The sequence below is a fragment of the Takifugu flavidus genome, chromosome 14 (genome assembly GCF_003711565.1).
Source record: "Takifugu flavidus isolate HTHZ2018 chromosome 14, ASM371156v2, whole genome shotgun sequence".
NCBI lineage: Eukaryota > Metazoa > Chordata > Actinopteri > Tetraodontiformes > Tetraodontidae > Takifugu > Takifugu flavidus.
Window position 1 is genome coordinate 4,794,889 of NC_079533.1, and position 23,144 is coordinate 4,818,032.

General features: G+C 44.8%; 1 protein-coding gene and 1 long non-coding RNA gene across 5 annotated transcripts in view; one reads left to right on the top strand and one right to left on the bottom strand.

Moving 5' to 3' along the window:
* kctd16b (potassium channel tetramerization domain containing 16b) overlaps positions 1-23,144 on the top strand; it is a 117,205-nt gene that overhangs the window by 42,761 nt on the left and 51,300 nt on the right. The window contains exon 2 of one of the 4 annotated variants that reach the window (XR_008953789.1): positions 6,793-6,926. The exons of 2 other annotated variants lie outside the window; for them this stretch is intronic. Coding sequence is in view for 1 of the 2 variants with exons in the window: in XM_057055556.1 (XP_056911536.1) it covers positions 6,793-7,244 (452 nt within the window). In the remaining variant the exon portion in view is untranslated. Of the gene's footprint in view, positions 1-6,792; positions 11,209-23,144 lie in introns of those variants that run through there. One more of the 4 variants, XM_057055556.1, reaches the window with a different exon arrangement.
* On the bottom strand, positions 555-2,627 carry LOC130538195 (uncharacterized). The gene is made up of 2 exons (XR_008953811.1): positions 2,511-2,627; positions 555-716 (listed from the first exon to the last, which is right to left on the bottom strand). It is a non-coding gene; the product is annotated as an uncharacterized LOC130538195 (long non-coding RNA).

Consider the following 23,144-nt stretch of genomic DNA (forward strand, 5'->3'; position numbering starts at 1 on the left):
CTCACCCACATCCACGATGGCAAAGGTTTGTTATTTTATGTTAAAACAGAACAATGCGAATAATAAAACTCTATTAAACGCTGTGCGTGGAGTGAGAATATTAGCATGGTGGGAAGGCCAGATAAACAGCTTTTTCTAAAACGCATGTCTGCTGCCAGAATTACTCTGCAGGTGAAGAATGTGTTTCTAGTAACGCATTTGGAGATTTTGAGTTTTTATGGAGAAAAATGTGAGCGTAGCATGAGGGTAATATTCATATTAGACTTGTCAAAAGAATGTCAAAATTAATGTAACATTTTATTTTATAAAAATACTGTCAAACTGTAAGGTAAAACCTCAACTAGTTTTATACTTGAAATCAACAGATTCTTGGTCATTTCCGTGGCCTGCAGAAAAAAATAAAGAGAACATCTGCTTTTTTTCTCTGCTCTGGATTGGGCTTGTGCAGGGAAGGTCAAAGTGGGTGGAAGCGGCAAACAGATATGAGAGGTAAAGGAAGCATAGAAGAGATGCAGACAGGGGAGTTAAGGGTGGACCCAAATGGAACACTGACAGTGAGACAGAAGACATTTATTTGTTTTTGTTGAGCCAACATCATTTATCTCCCAGTGCTGAAAGGTTGTATGACAAAAATCAATCAGAGGGCAATCGTCCATACTCTTCCACTGGGGCGCCAACCCATCGATACAGGCATTAGCAGGAAGACAATGATGGAACTATTCAGGGAGCAAGAGAACACATGAGAGGAGAAACTCTTTACCCCCAAAATAAAGCATGCATATGATTCTCATGTCTTTGATCTTTGTGTGACTGCCCAATGCTACTGCTCACTAAATATAATAATAGCTTCTTTCCCACAGTAACTGAACACAATGAGCCCAACATGGTGTCTATCTGGACTCGTCCTTAAATATTAGACACAAAAGGGGTGACATCAAGCGGCAAAAGTTCTTTTCAATGTGCTGCTTTGATCTGGTCTCTTTAATTTTGCCCAAATTTAGTCTTGATGTTTGATCTCAAATGGAAATAAATGGAGATTTAAGGTTGTTTCACCCCAGCTGAGAACTCAAATGCAGCTTTGGACATCTGAATTCTCAAAGATGTTTCTAGTGTACTCGAGATGAATGAACTGAGAAGTGGATTGTTGCGTTGCAGAGTAGAATTTGATATGGGCCTTTGCTCATACGCAGGTGTGGACATAATTAATCAGAATGTGTAACTCCGGCTGACTGTACTTGCTGTCCTGTTTTGGGAAATGAATAATATATTAACATTAGTCAAATGCCAGGTGATAGACAGATGACTGTGGTAGAAAATTAGATTTTCTCATTGTGATTTTTTTGTGTTGTGTGAGAAAGAACGAGAAAGGGAAAGGGAGCCTCCCAGGAAGATAAATTACATGCAATGCACTCCTGCTGTAGACGTTGCATCCTGTAACATGCAAGACAACACACGCAGTAAGCAAGTGTGTGTGTGATGTTTGCTAGAGGCGGCGCTGACAGTCCGACACCTCTGATGACAGCAACAGGAACCCCACCTGCATGACATTAAATTTCTTTTCTCTGCCCAGCAGCTAATGTGTTGGTCCAAAGACTCCTGCAGATATCTGTCACACACCAAGACATGCTTATAAACACTCAAACAACACCCTTGTACGGTGCTTCTACATTTGTGATGACTTTCATAGATATTGTAAGTTAGATGATCTGACAGGTCTGCAGGTCATATCAAGAGGGCTGGTGGTTGGTGGAATAACGTGGGGGCATTGTCTCAGTACCTGAACCTCAAGTGATTGGAGCAAAACCCAGGATAGTGTATAAAAGAAGGAAGTGTTTGAATTTCCGTATGAAAAAAAGATGTAATGACCCATGTATGTGCAAGTTATTATTTTGCATCATATTTTCTCACCTTGGCAATAAAAGAGATTTTTCCAACTGTTACGTTTTTGTCATTCCTTGGAGAATGTCACACCAGTCTTAGCCCTGTTTCCAAGTTAGTCTGGTGGCTGAGGATAGCAGGGAGTCATAGTTGACAAGGAGGAGAGGTGTGTGTGTGTGTGAGGTCAGATATGGCCAGGGAGTTCACGACAGCTACACACAGCTACGTACTGCAGAATTAGCAGAGAGTCATTGCAGTGACAATGGCTAATGAGGCCGGCTTGACCCCTTCATCAGGGCACTGCACCACTTTACGCTGCACCAACTATGTAAGCAACCATGTTGGCACCCAGAATCCAGTTGTTGTCTGAGGGGTGTGGTGGGACCCACTTGTAACACAGCAGTTCCAGGGCAGTTTCAATAAATGGCTTTATTAAATTATTTTGGGTAACAGCACAGAAGGAATCACGAACCTCTGTGGCATGCAAAAAACACCACAAGACCACAGGAGGGCAAAGTCCAAACAAAGACAATGCAAAAACTCTTGAACGGGGACAGAAGGTTGTCAACTTTACCAGAAAGAAAGAAAGAGAGAAGGGAGCCTCCCAGGAAGAGAAATTACATGCAACTCACTGCTGCTGTGAAGGGAAGAGGAGTCCAAGGCAGGCAGGATCAAAGCCTGTAAATCCAGTCAAACAAAGTGCTGAAAAGCCAAGGAATGAAGCAATAACAATCTGGCAAGGAATAAATATACAGCAGTGGCTTAAATAGGACGAAGAGGGTGCACCAGGTGAAAATGATGAAGGCTGATCAGATGGGTGTGGCAGAGTGAGTGGAATTTTTCACCTCAGCACCGGAGCAGAAGAGCAGGCAGTGACAGTCTCATTTGTGAAGACTGCTAAATACTCCAGTAGGTTTACCTGGGAGGCCTTTCTGGCACAGGGTCTACTCCTGGCCCAGGTAGCAGGTCAGTGGAAACTAAGGTACTGCAGCTGGCTTTGACAGCTGTGATTATGAGGGTTTAGCGAGGGCACTACAGCGGCATTTTGGACAGTGATTATAGCCAAAGCGTGTGCAAAATGAACAGAGCAATGAAGGCAGAAATCGGGGGTTAGCCACTGCGAATGTTGGCCAGTGCTATAGAACATCTGACACAGACAGTGTATGTTCACATGCTGCCTTGGACCTTACAGGCAGCCTGTGAGATTGCTGTGGTTTATGGCCAGAAGGAACTGTCATGATGAAAGCCTGTCTGCTGTCAGGATCGCAGTGAGGAGCACCCAAATGGGAAAGGGGGTGAAATGAACATACTGAGGGCCATGTCTTTAGATGCAGCACACAGGTCTCTACTTTGGTCCGAAAAAGGTAAGGATATTTTCTCTCAGCCATCAAGTACTTCAGACAGTGGCCAGAGGTGTACACCCTGCCAGACCAGAGACCATGTACACCAACCTTGTTTGCCTCTATGTTTGGATGTCTGGGTGTGCACAAGACTCACACCACCCTCCTGCACCCTCAGAATGATGGACTAGTGGAAAGATTTCAGGGGCAGTAACAAGGGCTGATTTGCACCTTGGAACAAATGCTATCAATACCTCTCAACCATGGTACCTAACCATGATTCTGACCTAAACCCAATTCTAACTGCAACCATAAAACCACATTTTAACCTTAAAACAGGCCTTTAAAATTGTGAGCATCAGCCAAAATGTCTTCACTTTGCTAGTAAAATGCATATTTCAGTCCATATGGTGGCCTGAGGGCCCTACGTCTTGTAATGGGCCCTGTGGTCACTGCCTGGCACCGTAGAGCTCGATTGGCATTTGCCATAGACCACTAGAATTGGCAACTACGCCATTGGCGCCCTGTGCTTTTTACTGATGAGAGCAGGTTCAACCTGAGCACATGCAACAGACGTGAAAGGGTCTGGAGATGCCGTGGAGACCATTATGCTGCCTGCAACATCATTCAGCATGACCGGTTTGGTGGTGGGCCAGTGATGGTCTGGGGAGGCATATCCCTGGAAGGACGCACAGACCTCTACAGGTTAGATAATGGCATCCTGACTGCTATTAGGTATCGGGATTAAATCCTCGGACCCATTGTCAGAACCTACATTGGTGCAGTGAGACCTGGGTTCCTCCTGGTCCACAACAATGCCCGACTTCATGTGGCTAGAGTATGCAGGCAGTTCCTGGAGGATGAAAGAAAATGATACCATTGACTGGCCCCCCACGTTCACCTGACCCAATAGAACACCTCTGGGACATTGTGTTTAGGTCCATCCGGCACCGCCAGGTTGATCCTCAGACTGTCCAGGAGCTCAGTGATGCCCTGGTCCAGATCTGGGAGGAGATCCCCCAGGACACCATTCGTCGTCTCATTAGGAGCATGCCCCGGCATTGTCAGGCATGCATACAAGCACGTGGAGGCCACACAAACTACTGAGAATCATTTTGAGTTGCTACAATGACATTTTGGATCAGGAAGAAGGAACATGAAAAGCTGGAGAAGTACCAAGGGCTGAAGGAGGTGATGGAGAGAATGTGGGGCATGAAGGCAACAGTGGTCCCAGTAGTGATTGGGACACTAGGGGCAGTAACTCCCAACCTGAGTAGATGGCTCCAACAGATACCAGGAACTACATCACAGATCTCTGTCCAGAAGAGCACAGTCCTAGGAACAGCTAAGATCCTGCGCAGAACCCTCAGACTCCCAGGCCTCTGGTAGAGGACCCGAGTCTGAAGGAAGGAGGCACCGCCCAGGAGGGCGAGGAAGAGATTTTTTTTAAATATATATGTTAGTGTTATTAGTTACAGTTATTAAGTGAAACCATAATAACACTCCACCCACTCAGTCAGAAATTAATTCCAGTGAATTATTTTTTAGGTGAGAAACTTGGTTTCGCACTTTATTTCAGCAAGGTTCAGGTTCAATGAATTGGGTAACAACTCTAACCAGCAATTATTTATTTGTGACAATGCTTCAGATTTTAGGCTAATTTGGGTCCAAGCCAGCTGGGCATCGTTTAAAAAAGGCTCAAGCATTCTTTAAATATCTGATTTGGGAAAATGCCCAATGTCTAGAAAAAAATCTGAATGTGTGTGGACACGGAACAACCCATTTCTCTCTGATTTACATCTGTAAATCCATTGTCTGTCACTGTCAGCCTAGTAGTGGGGAACACTGGATATGTTACTGGCTCTTCGCATTTCCCTCCATCACCCCTGTTTAGCTTGTTGATGTTTTCTTTTTTTGCTGATCTGGCCATCATTTGAAGTGCTTGGGAGCAGACATTTTAACACCTATATTCCTTTCATGACATATGCAGTGGAATTGTGAAACATAACCAGGAGAATTAAGCAGGTAACAGCAGAGGGGCATTTATTTTAAGAAGCAATATATATTGTGTCGTTTAAGGAGAATTGCACAGATGCAGATGAAAAGAAGCAGCTGAATCGCTGCTGGTCAGGCGCGGAGCTCTAAATCAAGGGTCGGTGTTTCATGTGTGCTTACCCCTGAGGTTTAATCGCACTTCTCACTGCAGAAGTGAGTCCATCACAAACAGACACCTGTTTAAAAATTCAGAAGATAAAGCATGAAAAATAAATGGACACTTCCTGTATGAGGGATGCGGTATCGAGTTGCTGTTTTCTGCCCACTGAATGGCCAGCACAGACATTTCTGCTTTGTGACCACTGTGGAACCACGACCACAGAAATATTCCACTTCTCTCAAGGTTCTGTTAAAATAGCTCTGTTGTAATGAAAGAGAACAGCAGCTACAGACTGGAACCACTTCAGTTCCCAGCAACGAAGCATTGAACAGGAGATGGAGGTGACATTTAACCAGTGATGACACACAACAAAACACTCAACTGTACACAGGACTTTTACCAATGTTCCCCACCAACAATGACCTTTTCCCACCTTTGGAGGAACTTTGGGGGCTATAAGGTTATTTACGGGGATCTTAATAAACCTCTTGAAATTGTTAAAATCTTAGCAATAGCAAAGCATTTCAGTTCCCTTTAAAGTAATCTAAGGACTACCTCATAGCCGTTCTTGACTTTTGATTTGAAATTTTAATCATGGAAGATGTCCCAGACAATAACTATTTCGAAAGTGCTTTAAAACTGCTGTGTATCATATTCACTTGTGTATCACAAGTATAAAAGTACATAAAAACAAATAAAAAGTACATTAAACAAATTTTAAAGCAGGATCAAAGCCCTAACCTCCTTAAGAGCCTGGGTAAAAAGGTGGCTTGTAGAAATGAGCACTGAATGAGGAAGTCTTAAAGGCTTGGATTACTGCTGCCCCGTGCTGTGAGAGGATGAAGTTCACCTTAGCCAACTGTCATAGATAGAAAACGCTTGTTCTCACTGCTGCCCCAATTTGGCAATCTAATTTCTGGTCTATGCGCACATCCAGAAGTTTGTACACGCAAAAAAAATTCAGATGTAAGAAAGTGCATATGCCTGAATCCGTGCACATTTGATTTGGACATCCCAGTCAGTGTTCAATTGGGTTAGGATTGAAATGAATTATTTTTAAATGGTTTTGGACTCCAATGGTGGCTTGGTAATGATGCCAGGAGTCCTTTCAGATTTGAGTTCATCCATCTGTCTGCATGCACCCATGTAGAGCATCTGAACAATGTGGGGCTGCCACACATACTAGTAGGATTTTATGATTAGACTGCAAGGAACCCAGTAATGCCTAAAGGCTTTCGATCGTTTGGTGGAATTAGCTAATTCCTCTGTCTCCACCTCTTATTGGCATTTCTTATCTGGTTTTCTCATTATACTTCTCTTTTGCTCTGTCTTTTTTTCAGTGAAAAAGAGACTTAAAGTGTGAAAGGATCCAGCCAAACCACTTCCCTCACATCCATCTCTGGGTTTGTCTTCTTTCAGGTGGTCCAACGCGCTGGTCCTCTCCGTGTGACTGCTGCTGCAAAAACCACAAAGGTGACGGGGAGAGCGGCACCTCCTTCAATGACCTCTCCACCTCCAGCTCTGAGAGTCAGTCAGAAGCTGGCTCCCCACAGGGCACCATCATCTGTGGGCCGGTCAGCCGCCAGTCGCACCCACACACCCACGTCCAGACCCTGGACAGGCCGCAAAAGAAGGGCCCCATCGCCATGCTCCAGCAGTCCGAGCACCGGCGGAAGAGTGACCTACTGCGCACGCTCACAGCTAGCTCTCGTGACACCAGCTGCAAGAAGCGGCCAGTGAAGGAGAAGCTGACGGTGGAGGAGGAGCTGGAGAAGTGCATCGAAGATTTCCGCAAGATCAAGATTCCTGAGAGGTTCCCGGAGAGGAAGTACATGTGGCAGGCGGACCTGCTAAGGAAGTACCGCCTCTGAGACAAGTAGAACCCAGAGGTCCAGCATCAGTTTACACAATTTTTTATCCATTTTTGCAACAGTCAAGATGGTAATCTCCTTTAAATCAACTTTCCAGAGGAAAGCTGTAACAGCTAGAAAGAGTCTTTCTTTTTCTTACTAGCAGGTCAACATCCTGCAGGGAAGCTAGTAAGAAAAAGAAAGACTCTTGCCTTGCGTGTGCACATGTGAGCGTGTGTGAAGTATCGGCCTACTGTATGTACTGTATGTAAGTATGTATACTTCTGAATGCATCAGAGATTTAATAATTTATCCTTGAGGACCATTCCAGGTGGAAAAGCATCCTCTAAGGGTGGCTAAAGGCTACACCGGGGGTTACTGGACTGCACGTGCTGTCAATTTTGTGTACAAAATACAAAAGAACAAAAAAAAACAACCACTAAAGCATACACCTTGTAAGAGAATATGTTCACATGTGGCCGGAGGTACCTGGAAAAGCATGGATCAGCACCTATAAACAATTCAAGTTTCCCCTATAAATTCAGTCCTGGAGCTTCTGGAGTGGAAGCAGAGCTAACTGTAGATTACCCTGATTACAAATGTTTTAGGCAACCTTGGAGGACATGAGGGTGCAATTTTGGTTTATTTAGTTTTTCCATAAAAGATTTAAAACAAATGAAACAATATGAAGGAAAGCTTATAACTAAGAGCACTCTGATTTGCAATAAAGTTAAATTACAATCAGTTTGACTTTTTTTGGCGAAAGTAGAAAACAGTGCAGGATGACCAAATCTTTCAAATGTCTCATGAAAACTTCTGGATGAAAGTGTTTGGTGATGATGGTGATAGATTTTATTTGTCATTAAGGCTTCTGGGTTCTGAGAGTTTGGGTGTATTTGGTAAAATGAGCCATTGTTCAGAGACCCTCTGTCTCAAATAAATGCAGGGTTTTTTAACATGTCATTACAGAAACAGTGAGGGCAGCAGATGAAGAGTTTTATCCCTCTACTCCATCAATCCATTGTTTTTTATTCCAGACTCGGAAGTTAGCGTTAGGGGATTACAGCCACATGCAGAGCTGTTTATTGTTTCAGGGAAAATTAAAATGATTACAGAAAATCAGAAGGAAAACAGGCTCACATTAGATCCAAAGCTGCTCCAAATGTCGCCAATAATAACTATTATCTAGATAGTATTATTAAAATTCTATATTTGAGAAGAAACAATAGCAAATATCTAGAAATAGAGTTCAATATCATGCAGAGCAGACTGTACACTGGCAGAACTACAAAAGAAATGAATCTTTGAAAGAAGGTTCAATCACCAAACACTTTGCCAGTAAAATAAGTTTTTTCTTTATTATTCTCAACTGAAGACAAATTTATTTCAAGCTTTAAGCATAAAGAATACCATCAAAAGCTGATCATGGACTTGTAGGTAAAAATGCATGTATTACTGAAAAGGTTTGGGTTAAGAGGCTCTAAATAATTACCTGACTTTTTTGGATGTGTCCTACGCAACCCTCTTGGCAAAATGACGAGAAAACAGTGCAGAAAGTATTTTCCACAGAAGAAATTCTCATTACAGTTTAATGCTGATGAAAGCCAAGAAGAGCCAGTTTTAACAAAGAACAAAGGGTTCACTTGAATTCAATGCACAAATTAGAGCAGAATATGCAGAGTTAACCACAATTAAACATGTTTTTACTGTCATTTTCAGTTAAAAACAGGTTAGAACATCCCTTATCCAATTTATTTTTTTATCTAAAAGATTTTAAAGTCACGCTGCCCAAAGCTGCAGTGAGAGAAGAGCAACTGGGATCGAAGAAGACATATTTAGAGCTCCAGGCACTGAAAACTGGCCTAAAATTTACTTTTCTCCTGTCCCAACAGTGAATGTTATTTATTTTTGTACATCATTATCATTTTAAAGGCATATTGTTGTTTTAAAGGCATATATTAAATTGCACTTGAATCCATTCTGTCAAATATAAATAAAGCCCATTAATCATATCTAAAAAGAATAATGTATTATAGGATCTGTATAGAACATATAAATGTATGAATCGTGGCCACTTTGCTGTGTTTTATTCTGCAGTAGACAAGTGCGGATGCAGAGCACACACACACACACACACACACACACACACACACACACACGTTTTATTATTTAGTTCATCCAGATTAAGGGAAATAAGATACGATGTGATATATATTTATTTGTTTACAAGAGACACTGAGCTGCAGCTTTTCCATAGCATCGCCGCATTTGTTCGACGGCATCACACATGTTGTCAATGTGCCAAAGCCATGATGACAATTATGAAACTGCAATTGGGAGGGATTACCATTTAACCTTTGAAGAAGCAACCACAACAAAGTTAAATATGATTGTCACACCTGGTTTTGAAGTTTGCCTTTACCGTTGATACAGAACCCTGTTGTTAGCCAACAGAAGAAAATTTTACATTAGGCTGCTCATTTTTATCCAGCCTAATTACTCAGTCCTCTTAGAGCAAAAAATGTCAAAGCGGATGTGCAAGAGGCCGCATTTGCAATCCAATGTTGCTACAGATACATGACGAAATTAGCACATAGAAATGCAAACACCTCTCAGAATTTTAGCTTCTTTAAGTCCAAACACAACATAAATCCTTGTCCTAAATGCTGCCTGTTGTCTCAGTATAGCAGCTTCCCGCAACCCACGATGCAAACATGCATGTTTGTGATAGAATAGATGCTTCTTTTCCTGTAGTTTAAGACTGGATTAAGACTTTCTATTTGGTTCACTTTTGGAGGTAAAGCATCCAGATGCTTCAATATTTCCTTTGTGATTGTTTATATGTTATTTGATCCGGATAGTGCCATGTGAAAAGCTTGTCAAGAGAAGACTGTTGCACAGATCTTTTCTTCATTTATGTGGTAAATATTGTTTTTATTTCACCCGCAGTACCCGTAGTGCCCACAGGGATATTTATCAAATTTACTGAATCCTGAAATTAGATATTTTTACATCATCCAATGAGGGAAAAAAAACATCACAGAAATCTGAGCAACTTCTGGTACAATATTCTGCTCAGTGTGAAACTAAACCAAGTGGCCTTCTGGAATTATTTTTTGCACAATGTAAAAAGTTAAATAATAAACACTAACAAGAAAGTATTTAAAACACATGTGGGTGATTTTAAAATGTATGATTGTAGAACATGCTGAGCAGTTTTCACAGAATACACCGCATTCACTTTTTTCAGCTACAATTGTTGTGATAAATCTGTTTTTAGGTCAATTGTGACATGTGAAAAAGAGCAAAAACTGTGAACTGATTCTAAGTTTGTCACTTCACATTGTTCCGGTGTGTCTGGCTGTGAGTTTTGTTTACAGATGTTTTGCCTGTGGCCTGCAAAAGCACTTCAGAAAGAGGCAAAATAACAAAAATAACACTTTTTTTCCAACACCACCGGCAAAGATCTGGAATGTGCCATCCTGAAGGAAAGTGTAACTGTTCCGATCAATGTTGTTCACACACAAAAAAATATCGTGAGCATGTTGGTATATAAAATTTATAACAGATTTATCTTAGTCTGTTGGTGTGAAAAAAATGTTGAAAACTGGTGTTAAACAGAAAATAGAAAAAAAGAACAAGCACAAACATGTTGATAGTGTCTGCTGTTCCTCCACAGTCCTTATTATCAGATACAAGGTCAACTGTGCAGAACAGGGTAATTCTCACCAGCACATTCACACAAACTTTGGGTTAACCCTAACCCTAACCTTTATCTAATGACTCAATGCAGCAAAGTGTCCTGAGCCCAAACTGCCAGAATCTTTCTGATGGCTTGCCCAACATTTGCGGCGAGAATTGCCCTGTGGTGCACATGTTACTTCCTCTAGAGACTGTATCCAACTCAGAGTCTTTAGCTACAGAAGCATATAGTCCTTTTAACAGTGTATGGCAACCAATAAACATGGCATTCTGTACAGTAAAAGTTCATCTGCGGCTTTTATTTTGGGTCCAAACGTCACATCAACACATCCTGGTTTGAACTTTCTTCTTATTTAAAACATCTCATCTTGTCCAACACAGCAGCACCTGCAGTGAGGATGTGTGTACCCTATTTAGTGCCCTCCCATAACTCACTGGGAGAAGTAGTGATGGCCCCCAAACCAAGCAGTTTATACCCCATCATCCAGCTTGTGCACAGGAGATGCTGACATGATGCTGATTATTACCAAATAATTAGTCTGTAGCCCTGCCTCTCGACCGATCTACCACCAGTCTAGCCACCAAGCTGCTGCTATGGACGCTTGAATTCCAAATGTCTGAGGTAATTAACCCTAAAAGGCTTCATTGCTTCAATGCTCCCCATCACCAAACCAGGTCAGATCAGGCTTGAAGCATCAACACAATCAACAGATTATAGCTTTATAGTGTAACACTCATCGCTTGCCTTGGGAGCTCTTTGATCTGTCACCCTACCTGGCACCCTACCTGGTACCCTGGTACCATGCTCCACAATAAATGTGATTGCAGTTCCAGTTTTTTTGCCACAGACTTAAAGGTGTCAATGCACGAAGACGACCTACTACCGGGAAGAAATCAGGGTGTGGTAATCTGATAAATCATAGAACATGATGCTGGCTGACATTACTGAAATGATCTGATAACTCCAGAAAAGGGACAGTAATCAGGTTTTTATGGTCGCATAAGCAGGCCCAATGACATACTTCCATTTCTATATCCTCTGTAAAACTGTGGCTGAAAAACACTGGAAATAACAGTTTGGTCCCCATTTCAACCTATGGTGCTGCCATCTGGTGTCTAAGCTGCCTCCAAAACAGAGCGACTATTATTCCAGCAGTGTTCTTTACTTCCCTGAGAATCTGCCTGTGCTTACCATTTCTTCATCCCAGTCCTCATGAAGAAACATTATGGGCAATTTCACTAATCATGCAGATAATATCCAATGGATGTGTTCAGCGAGACATAGTGATCACACAGATGTAAATGGAGAGGGAATCTTGCAATCCACAGACTGAAAATAGAAATATTTGTCTTCTATCTTCTCTAAGCCCTCTGACAAGACATCAAGATGATTAAATTATCCATTCAGGGGTAGCATATGGAGAGTAATCTGCTATCCCCGTGCTATTTCTGTCAGCCTGGCTTGTCCCTTGACAACAGACTTAATTATACTAATTTCAAAGTCACAATCATAATGACAAAGGCTGCTGCTGATGGAAGAATACATCTTTCATGTCCCTCTTTGTGGCAGCCAGCTCTGGATAGAAGGGGAGAGTACAGCTTAAAATAGCATCAGTCGGATGAGTTATCTGCTCAAAATCAGCCTACGGTGGCTATATGTGCCTCTTTAAGTTGGCTGGAGTGGAGGGGGGGGGGGGGGGGGGGGTGATAAAGACAAGGTGCAAATTGATGTGGAGAGGAGAGGCAATGAAGAGCAGCCAAAAAGAAAGTAAAGTTATTAAGGAGGAACGGAAAGTGGGAAAAGATGCAACAGTTAGACTGAGGTAATCGAGGGATGAGAAGACAAAGGGTAGAAAAGATAGATTGACTGCAGGGCCGGATGGATAGAAGGAGGCACAGACGGACCAGGAGGAGGTGAAAAGAGAAGCGGAAGAGTCAGAGAAGAATCTGAGGAGAAGACAGGTGCAGAAGATTAAATGAAATACTGAGAACAAGGAGGGGACAATATGAGGTGCAGGGAGGTAGTCCATGTAAGCTGTCAGCATCCATCTCAGAGACAAGAGCTCAAGCCACATGATGTGTTTTGCTGCCTTACTGATGAAAGTGAGTGGCCATGTGTGTCGCCAGAGTTGCCACAGGCCAGGATGACTTTCTCAGCATATAGAGGCTGCACGAGCAGGCATTATGTAGCAAAGAATGGTACAAGCTTTCACACAATGGCTGATCCAGCTTTAGCTCCATCCACAATCACACCAATGAGATTAGCGAGAAGACATTTAATGCAGTCTCTTCCTTGTCTGGGAGTTGAGACGAGCCAAAAGCGGCTTTGTTGTGAATCCAAGAACTGATGATTTTTCCCTGATTTAAATCTTTGGGTTTGCACCTGCAAAGCTAATAGAGGTACAGTTATATTTTAAATGGACCCCTCTTCTTGTCTAAATACACAAATAAGGAAGAGAATCCAACTAATTAGCAAGTTTGGCTATGCTGGAACCATTCGGCTAATGAGATTAGAAACTTTCAAGGTTCACTTTTCACAGATCAATAAAAAGTAAACAAGTTAGCTATCCACAAACTGAGCTAATACAGGCAGCAAATAAAGGAGAATGTGTGGAGCAAATGTGACTTTTCATTTAGACATGGCATCCATTTGGTTTTTATTTTTAACCTCATATTTGTCTAGCAAGTTAGCAGCAACTAATTGGAGCTTTTTCCAAAGTGGATTGTATTTAGTGGAAAAGGACTGAAAACCTCTGTTTGTCATTGTTTGCCTGTGAAAAAGATTGTGATTGAAGTCTGGATGGATACTGCCAATATTTTGATAATATTTTGCATGCATATTATGACACATGAGAGCGGCTGCGGGCTGCTGATACATGACATAAATAAAACTACAGTCAAATCAGTAATAATCCTTTATTTAATACGCTTTACACCATCGATATATGTATATATTTCTGTCAATAACACTATCCCCATAGCTCTACATAAATATTTGTCATATCAGAATTTGGAGTGTTTATTTAGGAGTACTCAATGTCATTTGTGATGTATTAACACTACTGGTATATATTTTCTTTAGAGAAGCTCTGAATGTCCAATTTACAGCAGATTAAAACAAATTAAGAAAAATCTGAATGAATAAAGAATTGTAAAGTTTGAATAGAAATGAGGAAAAATTTCCTGCTCATTTCTGCTCATACCTCTTTTGGGGTTTACTTTTAGATGCATGCTGATAAGTTTTAGCTGTGTGTGTCCTCAACAGCCTACCGTAATTTCTGGACTACAGCGCGCACCTGATTAAAAGCCGCATAATCTAATTTTAGAAAGAAAATCAATTTTGTTCTTGTACAAGCCGCACCGGATTTTAAGCCGCAGGTATCCCACGTAGTAATATGAAAAATTAGATCGAAAACATTCAGTACCGGTATGTTTTTATTACCATAAGAGACGAGTCACTGACGAGTGACAAACAGACAGGTAAGAAACAACAGCCACTCTTTTCACTTGTATGTTTATACAGAGACCTTAAATCCAAATTTTATCACGTTACGATTTTTTAACTTTTCTTTTAGTTTAATCTGCTTAGCAACATAAACAAATATATTGTAGCGGTAAATGCTTTTTTTTTTCTAAAGGTGTCTGTAATGCAGATACCTTGAAATATACGTTTGCGTCAACTACACACAAATTACGTTGTTTATGCTTTTTTACTCAAACAATGAACAATCTAAAATTCCATGATGGCCCACCTCTAAAATCTTCTATTTTCATTATGGTGGCGATTGCTTATGCCTTCCGTCTGATTTGTACAGTGGAAACACCGCAGCCGCCTGCTCTCTGTGTGTTGATCCAGTCTTCCATAAAGGTTTCACGCTTAAATTTTTGGATATTGTCTTTGGCTTTTCCCACCTTTTTTTCACAATTAAAGAAGATTTTAAGGACTGAAAGTGCCTTAAAGAAAATATAGAGAGATACAGGGGAGGAGCTAGAGAGATGGATGGAGATGAGCTAGTTGAGATAGAAATGGCTAAATGACACAGATGTTGCCATAGTATGGAACAGAGAGCGGAAAGATAAACATCACAGTGTGTGGCGTTTGGCAGCAGGTGACATTATTGCTTTGTGCACAGCAGTTAAGAGTTCAAGGGCTGCTGTGGAGAGAGCTATCACAGCCCCCCCACCAAACCCAGGCAGCACCATACCATAAATATCAATAAAAGGACTGAGATATCACCAAGTTTGGTGTCAGGAATCAGGAGAACGCTTGCTGCTGATTAGATAAATATTTACACATTTAGTACACCCACCTATGGTTCTTTATTGTGACCTCCACCTCAACCATCTTGTTTTAATTGACTAGCATATGGCTGCTTTTGTCCATTTAGATCCTGAATATGAAGAACCAATTAAGTTTTACAATTGAGCATTACAGCACATAATTATCTGCTGAACTGTCAACATATCAAAGTCCTCATGTGGTACCAATATCTCCAAAGCCTTTGAAATAGAAAAGACCTTCCAGCGATGTGTGAAAGAAATGCACAGCTTGGGGGAGCATCAAACACAAGAGTGTGTCTGTCCTGACACATCATGTCACATCGCGACATCATCACGTCTCATGTCCCACTGTTGGTTTTTAAGGTTTTCTTCCAGGATTCTGGCTCACCAAGCTCCTGACTGGCACTAGCACCTCCTGCACACTGCTGATTTTGGAGGAGAGAAATCAATTAAGCCACTATAATTAAAAAGTGTCATTATGCATAAACCAAACAATTTATGGTTAAATAACTATTACACTTTGTGCTTGCATGGCCAAAATTGATTCTATCATGTTATTTTGTCATGAGCTTCATCACCTGTTTGAGCTACCAAATGCAGAAGCTTTTCCCTGATTCACTTGAAGGTTCCAGATGTTTACATGAGACAGTTTAGTCCATTTAGCTGGTAGTGGAAAGGAAAAAGGAAAGGAAAGAAAGGAAAGAAGAAAGGAAAGGAAAGGAAGGAAGGAAAGGAAGGAAAGGAAAGAAAGGAAGGAAGGAAAGGCCCCACCAACACCAAAGTGTTCAATAGTCTGACAAATCTAAGATGTCTAAGGCTGCATTTAGGATCCACTCAGGTTGTGTTGGGAGCTGAATGATAAAAGGAATTACAGCATCACACACTGATGACAACAACTGTTTGGGCCAGAAGAGCCTGAAGCAGGAAGAAGAATCAGTTCAATCAGCTTCTGTGAGTTTGTTACCCTGGTTCACTTATTATTCATTTTCTGGTTAGCAGGTCATTGGTGGTCCAAGCTCTGAATAGTCACCCGTGGGGGAAAGGCAGCATGCCCTTTGACTTGCAGCTCTTTTCATTTTGTGTTGGGCTCTCAGGCAGGGATGCACAGCCCACACACTGGACCGAAGAGAGGGGGCCATTTGTTATTTGCTGTTGTTTCCAGGGAAATTTGAAAAATACCCTACTGTTTGATTCGGCTTTGCAGTGGCCATAAATTGACATTGATGCAGTTGGGAAGAAAAGGAAGATCTCAGAAGAACATTGCTTCACGTAAAAATCAGCTTCAGCGTGTGCTGCACCAGATAGATGGGACCATGTTTTTTGCACATGTTTCTTTTGAAGATTGTTCCTGAGGAGGTTTAACTTGCTGTCAGTCACCTCCAGCCTTTCATTTCTGATGACTTCTCTCCCAAATGTTCATACCAAAGGCAGAAGATAGAAGATTTGAGATACAGTATGTACTGTACATTATAGTGTCGTATGCTGCTGAGTGAAGACTGCTTTCATCCATTAATGCCAGCTTTTACTATTTATTACAATAACTTATTGATGAGCATGCAGTATAAATGAACCTTGACCAACAATTAGCTAAAATGCAAGTCAATATTTTCATTTTTTTAATCCAGTCTCTGTTCTACAAAAATATTTTGAAGTCTCTAAAAGAGCTAGGCTTTTCAGCTGCAGACCAGATCAACACTTACAGTCACGATAAAATATGGATATTTTATGAGTCCCTTTGATGGTCAAGCAGAACGTGTGAGGAAGTCACAAATCCAAAAAGCATCTTTTTGACTGACCACCAGTGTTATATGTAGCCAGCAATATATTTCATCTTGTTTAACCACAAAACCCTAAAAAATGAAAATCTTACAATTTGCTATTTTGCAAGCAGACACAACTGACAATTAGAAGAAGAACCGGTAGAGCATCAATGATTTAGCATCACTGAAGTGGGTCTGGTGTCAGGTTCTGTCTCATTGTCTTCAATCCTTGATGCCTTGCTGACAGACATGCTAGACATGAGGAGCTGGAGGATATTATAAGGTAAAATGGGGGATAAACTAGTCTGTTCCTAATGCAAGGAGGGGAGTACGTGATGGGACCAGAATTTGTGCCACTTCATCTGCCTCAACTAGCTTGGCGTCATTTGCACAAATGTATTTACGTAACATTCAGTTATTGCCAGTAAGATACTAAAAAGAGGTTGTTGTTGTCCCCATTCAGGCTGCCGCTTCATTCAGTTGGGAGCTTATATGAGGCGGCAGTGCTCAGCTACTTCTGCTGATGCATTGCAGCCTGTTTTTGGCACCGTGGAGTGTAATTATCTATTTTAGCTGCCCCAGATAGACGAATCAAGACAGCGCCATCACCAGCCATCTGGCTGCGTGATGACCCGAGTGTGTATTGGCAGAAACACAAATGTGTTTTCATTTTCCCTGTACAGACACTTGCATTGTTCTTGTTTTACAGATTGTCACAGGAACTTGGATATTGCCTTGCTGATTCAAATCAAATCAATCTTTAATTATATAGCGTCTTTTACAATCAAAATTGTTTCAAGGCGCTTTCCAGAATCCCAAGGCCTAACCCCAAACAAGCAACAGTGGCAAGAAAAAACTCCCCTTTAACGGGAAGAAACCTTGAGCAGGACCAGACTCATGTAGGGGGACCCTCCTGCTGATGGCCGGCTGGGTAGAGAGAGAGAAGGGGGAGGACAGGTACATGAGAGAATGGAGAGGAGAGGAGAGGAGGAGAGGAGAGGAGAGGAGAGGAGAGGAGAGGAGAGGAGAGGAGAGGAGAGGAGAGAAGAGGGAAAGGGGAGAGGAGAGGAGAGGAGAGGAGAGGAGAGGAGAGGAGAGGAGAGGAGAGGAGAGGCACACATACAAAAATACACTATTTATGCAAGCCGCCGGCCGAGTGGGTCAGCGGGGCGGGCGGTCATCATGCAGCTCCGAAGGCGGCGATACCTATAAATGAATACAGAAGTGTGTGTGTGTGAATCAGCATAACAAGTCTACTTGATGAGGAGGAGAGGAGAGGAGAGGAAGAGCAGAGCAGAGCAGAGCAGAGCAGAGGAGAGGAGAGGAGAGGAGAGGAGAGGAGAGGAGAGGAGAGGAGAGGAGAGGAGAGGAGAGGAGGAGAGGAGAGGAGAGGAGAGGAAACCATGACCCAGTGGGGTGACAGAGGCCTGTCAGGTGATCATGTTTCTGGACCCCGGCAGCCTTGGCCTGTAACAGCATAGCTAAGATGTTAACCTAATGATTAGACGACCCCCTAAGTATGATAATTTGTCTGTCTATGATAGTAACTGGAACTGCAGAATTAGTAACAATAAGCATTTTCAAAGAGGTAGGTTTTAAGTCTGATCTTAAAAGTAGAGATGGAGTCAGCCTCCCATACCTGGACAGGGAGCTGGTTTCATAGCAGGGGACCCTGGTAGCTAAATGCTCGCCCCCCATTCTACTCCTAGAGACTCTGGGAACCACAAGTAGACCAGCATTCTGAGAGCGGAGCGATCTATTGGGCTGGTAAGGTGTCACTAGCTCCTCCAGGTAGGATGGAGCTAGGCCTCTGAGGACCTTGTAGGTCAAAAGAAGGGTTTTTAAAAATTGATTCTAAATTTAACAGGCAGCCAATGAAGAGACGCCAGTACAAGAGTTATGTGATCTCTTTTGTCAACACCTGTCAGAACTCTGGCTGCAGCAGTTTGGATCACCTGGAGGCTTCTTAAAGAGTTGTTTGGACACCCTGATAATAAAGAATTACAATAGTCCAGCCTGGAAGTAACAAATGCATAAACTAATTTTTCAGCATCATGCCGCGTCAGTAGTTTCCTGATCTTTGTGATGTTCATCAAGTGAAAAAAGGCACTTCTAGAGACTGTTTCAATGTGTGAGTTGAAGGAGAGGTTTTGGTCAAAAGTTACCCCTAGATTCCTCACAGAGAGACTAGATGTTGAACTTGTGGTTCCCAGAGTTTCTAGGAGTAGAATGGGGGGCCTGTGGCGGACACATTTGGGTGTTATCTCACACCCAGGTGATGCTGGGGTGATGGGCGTGGTTATCCCTTGATTGAATGCACTGTTCAACGCGCCATTCAGGGTTGGTCTGCTGGTTGCAGAATAAAGACGTCTAAACCATCTGCTCTGTCCGAGTCGTTCCTCGTCCTGCCACATTGGTGACCCGTTTTTGAACATGTTTGAGGCAGCAGACGATGGTATCTCCTCTTCAGTAATGTCGCCCCGACACGCGCAACCAGCCAGCGTCATCGCGTCCGTGAAGCTGCCCGACTTCTGGCAGCGACCCGGCCCCGTGGTTCCAGCATGTCGAAGCGCTTTTCCACCTGCGAGGAGTCACCGAGGACGACTCCAAATATTATTTGGTGGTCGCGGCTCTGGACCAGCAATCCACTCGCGCGTCATGCAGCTGCTGCGGGATCCGCCACCGCGCGGAAAGTACGCAGCGATCAAAGAGCTCCTGCTCCGGAGGTACAGCCAATCCGCCGCGGAAAGGGCGGACAAACTGCTTTCCCTGCCGGGTTTGGGCGATGGTTCGGCGGTGGACCTTATGGACAGCATGCTGTCATTGCTGGGCGCAGACGAAGGCGGGTTCCTTTTCCCGCACATTTTCCTGCGCCAACTTCCACATCCGGTCCGGGCGGCCTTGGCGAACTCCCCGAGTTTGGCGGCTGGTGATTTCCGTGGTTTGGCTGAGGAAGCGGATCGTGTGCTGCTGACTGCGAGGAGGACCTCCGTGCAGAGCGTGTTGGCGGATTCCCGGCTGCTGGTACCAGAGGACACAGACCAGGCGATGGTTGCTGGAGTTTCCTCCGGAGGAGGAAGAGTGACCTGTGTTTCTTCCACCAGCGTTTTGGCCACAAGGCCCGGCGCTGCGTTCCTCCATGTGCGTTCGAGACGCAGGGAAACGCCAGGGCCAGCGCTCAGTAGCAGCTGTGGGCGCTGGTGAACAGGAGGAGCTGCTGTTCGTCAAAGACTCCCTGTCAGGCCGGCGGTTCCTGGTGGATTCTGGTTCCCAGAAGAGCCTCCTCCCTCCAGGCAGCGCAGACCTGTCATCCTCGGGCGCAGGCCCCCAACTGACTGCTGCTAATAGTTCCTCTATTGAGACATTTGGTACCAGGTCGGTGACTGTTTGTTTTTCTGGACGCAGGTTCACATGGGACTTTGTGTTAGCCTCCATTACTGTTCCCATCATAGGCGCAGATTTTCTGTGTTCTCATGGTCTGCTAGTGGATGTTGCTAACCGACGTCTAATCGATGCTGTGTCTTTTGCCACCTTTCCATGTCTGACGGGGGGACCTGGGCCGCTGGCACATGCCAGTTTTGCTGCGGCGGGCAATGTTTTTCAGCGGTTGCTGGGTGATTTTCCGTCGCTTACTACGCCCGCGTTTTCCACGGCCGTCACAAAGCACGGGGTGGAGCACTTCATTCCCACCGCGGGTCCGCCCGTTTTTGCACGCGCTCGGCGACTCGATGCTGTGAAGTTGGCGACGGCTAGGGAGGAATTCGCCACAATGGAGCGTTTAGGGATTGTGCGGCGCTCTAACAGCCCATGGGCCTCTCCGCTCCATATGGTGCCCAAGGCGGATGGCACTTGGCGGCCCTGTGGCGATTTTCGTCGTCTTAACAACATCACAGCCCATGACCGTTACCCCATTCCGCACATTCAGGATTTTTCCGTTCGCTTGGCAGGCACTACCATTTTCTCCAAGGTAGACTTGGTGCGGGGCTATCATCAGGTTCCGGTGCGTGCCGAGGATGTGCCCAAGACTGCCGTGATTACCCCGTTTGGGCTTTTCGAGTTCCTGCGCATGCCCTTTGGCCTGAAGGGGGCAGCACAGACCTTTCAGCGGCTAATGGACTCGGTATTGCGTGACCTCACCTTTGTGTTCGTCTACTTGGACGACATATTGGTAGCAAGTCCTTCGGCAGATGAGCACCTGACCCACCTTGGGCAGGTTTTTCAGCGACTGGCAGATCATGGCCTGATCGTAAACCCAGCGAAATGCCAGTTTGGTCTGCCAGTGATTGATTTCTTGGGCCACCGCATTTCTTCTGATGGTGCAGTTCCATTGCCATCCAAGGTGCAAGTGGTGGCGGAATTTCCTCGTCCGGTCTCCGTTAAGGCTCTGCAGGAATTCTTGGGGATGGTGAATTTTTATAACCGTTTTCTCCCCAGGGCAGCCCACCTCCTGCAGCCACTGTATGAGGCCCTACGGATGAAGAGGGCTACGGATCAGGTCGACTGGACTGCCGAGCGGGTCCAGGCGTTTGAGGGGGCCAAGTCTGCCTTAGCCAACGCCACACTGTTGGCCCATCCGGCACCTCGGGCGGACATCGCTTTGACGACTGACGCCTCAGATGTGGCCGTCGGGGCAGTGGTCGAACAGAGTGTGGGTGGTGCATGGCAGCCCCTTGCATTTTTCAGTCGCAAGCTACGGGACAATGAGCGGAAGTACAGCGTTTTTGACCGGGAGTTACTTGCATTGTACCTGGCTACGCGTCATTTTCGTTTTCTGCTCGAGGGCCGGTCTTTCACGGCTTATGTCGACCACAAACCTCTGACATTCGCTATGTCAAAGGTGTCGGAGCCTTGGTCTGCGCGTCAGCAGCGTCATCTGGCGGCAGTGTCGGAGTTCACGACTGACGTTCGGCACGTGGCTGGAAAAGCTAACCCGGTGGCCGATTGTCTGTCGCGGGTGTTGATTTGTCCTGTACACTTAGGGCTGGATTTCTCTGCCATGGCGGCTGACCAGTCGGGGGACCCGGAGATAGGGGCTCTTGAGTCCACCGGTACAGGCTTGAAGCTGGAGAAAGCTGTAGTACAGGATGGCGGTCCTACCCTCCTTTGTGACGTTTCCACCGGTCGTCCCCGACCTGTGGTCCCGGTGGCCTGGCGCCGCAGGGTCTTTGATATGGTCCATTCCCTCTCACACCCGGGGGTCCGCGCATCGGTGAAACTGGTGGGTGCCAAGTTTGTCTGGCCTGGCCTTCGCAAGGAGGTCAGAGAATGGGCAGCAGCCTGTGTGGCATGTCAGCGTGCTAAGGTTCACCAGCACACCAAGGCACCCCTTGAACCATTCGCGATTCCAGCCAGACGGTTTGACCACGTGCATGTGGACCTGGTCGGACCCTTACCGCCATCCCATGGGTACACTCATCTGCTCACTATGGTGGATCGCACCACCAGGTGGCCGGAGGTGGTCCCTCTTTCCTCCACGACATCGGCAGACGTCGCTAGAGCATTTCTTTCGGCTTGGGTCGCACGTTTTGGCTCCCCTTCCGACATTACTTCTGACAGGGGACCTCAGTTTGTCTCGGAACTGTGGTCATCTATGGCTAGGTCCTTGGGCACACAGGTTCACCGTACCACTGCGTACCATCCTCAGGCTAACGGGCTTTGTGAACGCTTTCACCGTTCACTCAAGGCAGCATTGCGTGCCGCGCTTTCAGATGACAGCTGGGTGGATCGTTTACCTTGGGTGATGCTTGGTTTGCGTTCAGCTCCTAAAGAGGATATGGATGCTTCGCCTGCGGAATTGGTCTTGGGACAACCGCTTCGTGTTCCAGGGGAATTTCTGCCAGAGAGTGCGCCTCCTTGTAACTTTCCTGCCGGAAGTTACTTTTCGGCTGGGCCCGCTCTGTCTCCATCCCCCGTGCTCCACTGTTTTCCGCGGTCGTTTGTACCGACGGACTTAGCAACAGCTCGTTTTGTTTTTGTACGACATGACGCCCACCGGTCACCCCTTCGCCCTCCGTACGACGGCCCATTCCGGGTGCTCGAGACGGGGGCGAAGAGTTTCGTGCTCGATATGGGTGGTCGGTCGGAGCGGGTCACGTTGGATAGGCTGAAGCCGGCGCATTTGCTGGTTGGGCAGGATGTGTTGCCGGCTCAGGTCCCCCGTCGGGGCCGTCCTCCCAAG